General features: G+C 40.8%; 1 protein-coding gene across 4 annotated transcripts in view; it reads right to left on the bottom strand.

The window, feature by feature from the left end:
- zswim8 (zinc finger, SWIM-type containing 8) overlaps positions 1-3,230 on the bottom strand; it is a 51,396-nt gene that overhangs the window by 31,120 nt on the left and 17,046 nt on the right. For all 4 annotated transcript variants that reach the window (XM_020607541.1, XM_020607542.1, XM_020607543.1 and 1 more), the window contains exons 3-4: positions 1,547-1,641; positions 1,188-1,360 (exon numbers count right to left, since the gene is read on the bottom strand). In XM_020607541.1, coding sequence (XP_020463197.1) covers positions 1,188-1,360; positions 1,547-1,641 — 268 coding nt within the window. The remainder of the gene's footprint in view (positions 1-1,187; positions 1,361-1,546; positions 1,642-3,230) is intronic.

The following is a 3,230-nucleotide window of genomic DNA, read 5'->3' as shown; positions in this document are numbered from 1 at the left end:
TGCACCATGCCGGGCGACATCACGGTCCTTGATTTTAATCTATTCATAAAGGGCTTTTGAACCGCTCTTAGTCTGACCCGTCACCCAGGACCTGTTTGCCTTGGGAGACCCTACCAGGGACATATAGCCCCCGACAACATAGCTCCTAGGATCACTTGGGTACTCAAACCCCTCCACCACAATAAGGTGGCGGTGCAAGGAGGGGTAATAATAATTAGAAACAGCAAAAAGAAAAGCATGAAAACCTCTGCATTTAAGAAAACGTAATTGTGGCACAGTAAAACCTTGGATTGTGAGTATAATTCATTCCGGCAATGTGCTCGTAATCCACAGCAGTCTATCAGCAGTATATCAAAGCGAATTTCCCCATATGAAATAATGGACACTCAGATGATTCGTTCCACACCCACTTATCCAAATAAAAATGATTATAGTAATACAAAATACAGTATAAAGTAAAAATAAAACTAATTAACCTGCACTTTACCTTTGAAAAGAATCGTACCTGGGTGAGGGGCCACTGTTGCGGTACAGATATTGATTATACAAGTGAAGCGTGAGAAGCATCAGCTCAGTTGTGACGTACGTCATGTGACGCACAGCAGACGTACGTACTACTCGTATTGTGAGACCTCACTCGTATATTGAATCAAAATTTTTTGCTCGTCTTGTAAACCACTCGCAAACTGGGTTACTCGCAATCCAAGGTTCCACTGTATTTATCTTTGAAAATAACTTTGTGCTGTTGGGACTTAATTTTCTGTAGAGACTGACAGCCTAATCATTTCATCTCCTGCCTCTTTTAGACAGAGGGTACATCCCAAGTCTGTTTTATGCACTGTTTCCTACTCTTGTACCTTTTCCTTGTGTCTTAGTATGTAAGATGTGAGGGAATCATGCAAGGAAAAAATGTGGACTGGAATGGAATGACCTCTGAATTGAATGAGGATGGAGGGGTGAAAAAAGATCATATAAAAGACCTGAGATGAACCTAGAGATTCCGCTATACTGCCGTTAAACTGGACGGTATAAAAGGAGCTTCCAACACTCCTAATCTGATCGACCCAGTGTTGTGCCTGATAATATCACGTCTATCAAAACATTTGTCTAGGTTTTTTGTTGACAAAATTAGATGTAATGAAAATATGACAGTCTGATAGAATTCTTTTGTGTAGACACAAACTCACATTGTGGATCCTGAAGAGACAGAGTGCCACCACATGAGCACACCATTTGGCCCCAGCGCCACAGGTGCAGCTGCAGGAAGTGATGCGACAGCGGTCAAACATGACCGCCACATTGTAAGCTGCTTTGGACTGACCAGCCTGATTGGACATCACTGTTGCACTTAGATGGAAGCCTGGTAAAACAAGATATTCATGGAAAGACAAACAAAGAATTAAGTACATGCATCATTGTAAGATTAATTCTAGCTGATTGGTAAGCCACAATGAGAAAACTATATTGTACACTGTTAACATTTACAACAAGAATAAAAGCTTTTTCTATGGGCCTAATGTATGGCAAGAATGACAACTAAACCCACCAATCTGCAGGGGGTCTTTGACAGCTCTGATCCTGTAAAGCTGCTCTCCACGTTGAAATTCATCTGGACTCCCATTAGCCAGGCAAGAATATAACCTGCAGCAGGAGGACAGACAGAGGAGCAGAAGAACCATAGACAGAAAAAGACAGGTGAAAGATGTAGAGGGAAGATTCAGAGAACAAAATTAGTAAGTCAGTAATAAAACTGAGTACATCTACACTGGTCAGTCCTACTTATTGTATATTTTCTTAACATCTCATCCTTTTCAGGGTTGTGTTGGTTTGAAGCCTATCAAAGCACATACTAGGAGAGAGGTAAGGTATCACACATAACATGTTGGGAATAAAGCACCGGGTTTAACTGTCAAGGTCAGTATTCATTTAAGAACAAGTTTCTTGAAGACTTAAGGTGATGCTAGGAATATTGAGATGCTTTGTTCTCCATCTACTTGTTTTGTTGATGCTATAAGGTGCAGTTTGCTCCCATCAAAACTGGCCTAAATGTGGAAATTTCTTATGTCCCTCAGGACAGCCTCCTACCTAGAAATACCACCTGTTTCTTTCTGAAATAACCTATTTTTAAGAATTTCAAAACTGGAACAGCTGTGGACTACAATACAACTATATTATTAACTATAACCGAGTCAACCTGCCTAGATTTGTGTGAGTGTGTGGGATGAATTTGAGAAAAATAATGGTCACACATTCAATGCAAAGTTAGGGCTGGATTCTGATGGCCACTTCTACTTTGGATCTGGCTCCCATTTGGCAAAAGACTCAAATTTGCGAAGCTCAGATGAACTCTCTGAACTCTTTTTAAATCAGAAAAGAACAGCCCTTGATGTCAGGGGACTTCTATTTTTAGCTGCTTCTGAGTGTCACTTTAAAATTAATGTCAAGTAACACCGCAACAGGTCAAATGAAATTTTAGTCTGTTGTCTGTTTAAGGTGCCCTCTGCAGCTGGTGTTTGCACACATGTATCATGTAAGATCATCTGTTACTGAAAATGAACTATGAAACAACACTGTAGGGCTGACTGTGTGTTCAACAAATAGAGTAATGAGTTATGCCAAGTGGTCACTTTATACATTTCATGAGCCAGAATTTCTCACCTAAACTTTCATTAATAATGTAACAATAACTACAGATGATCAACCTGAAGGTCAGGCAGGGCACAACTGTTGTTTTATTGTGTTGGACATACAGTATATTGGAGCCTTGTATGGTAGGGATGGGATAATATATCGAAATTCAATATATCATATTACAGAAATGTCACAATATGTATCATTTTGTCTAGAGATATATATGGTGTGGTCTCTATACACCAGCAACTTAATATTTTTTTTAAAAATAAGATAGCGTAACAGAACATAAGTCAATATATCTGGCTGTTCATTTCAGAATCAAAGCAGTGCTAAACATGGGGAAAAAGAAAGAGTATTCCACTGTTAGTCATACATTTTTGTACAATTTTTAATTGTCCATCCATCCATCCATCCATTTTCTTCCGCTTATCCGGGACCGGGTCGCGGGGGCAGCAGTCTAAGCAAAGATGCCCAGACTTCCCTCTCTCCAGACACTTCCTCCAGCTCCTCCAGGGGAATGCCGGGGCGTTCCCAGGCCAGCCGAGAGACATAGTCCCCCCAGCATGTCCTGGGGCTTCCCCCGGGGCTCCTCCCCG

The sequence above is a fragment of the Monopterus albus genome, unplaced genomic scaffold, assembly GCF_001952655.1.
Source record: "Monopterus albus unplaced genomic scaffold, M_albus_1.0 scaffold87.1, whole genome shotgun sequence".
NCBI lineage: Eukaryota > Metazoa > Chordata > Actinopteri > Synbranchiformes > Synbranchidae > Monopterus > Monopterus albus.
The sequence above is the reverse complement of the archived record's forward strand: the minus strand, read 5'-3'. Positions and strand labels throughout refer to the sequence as shown.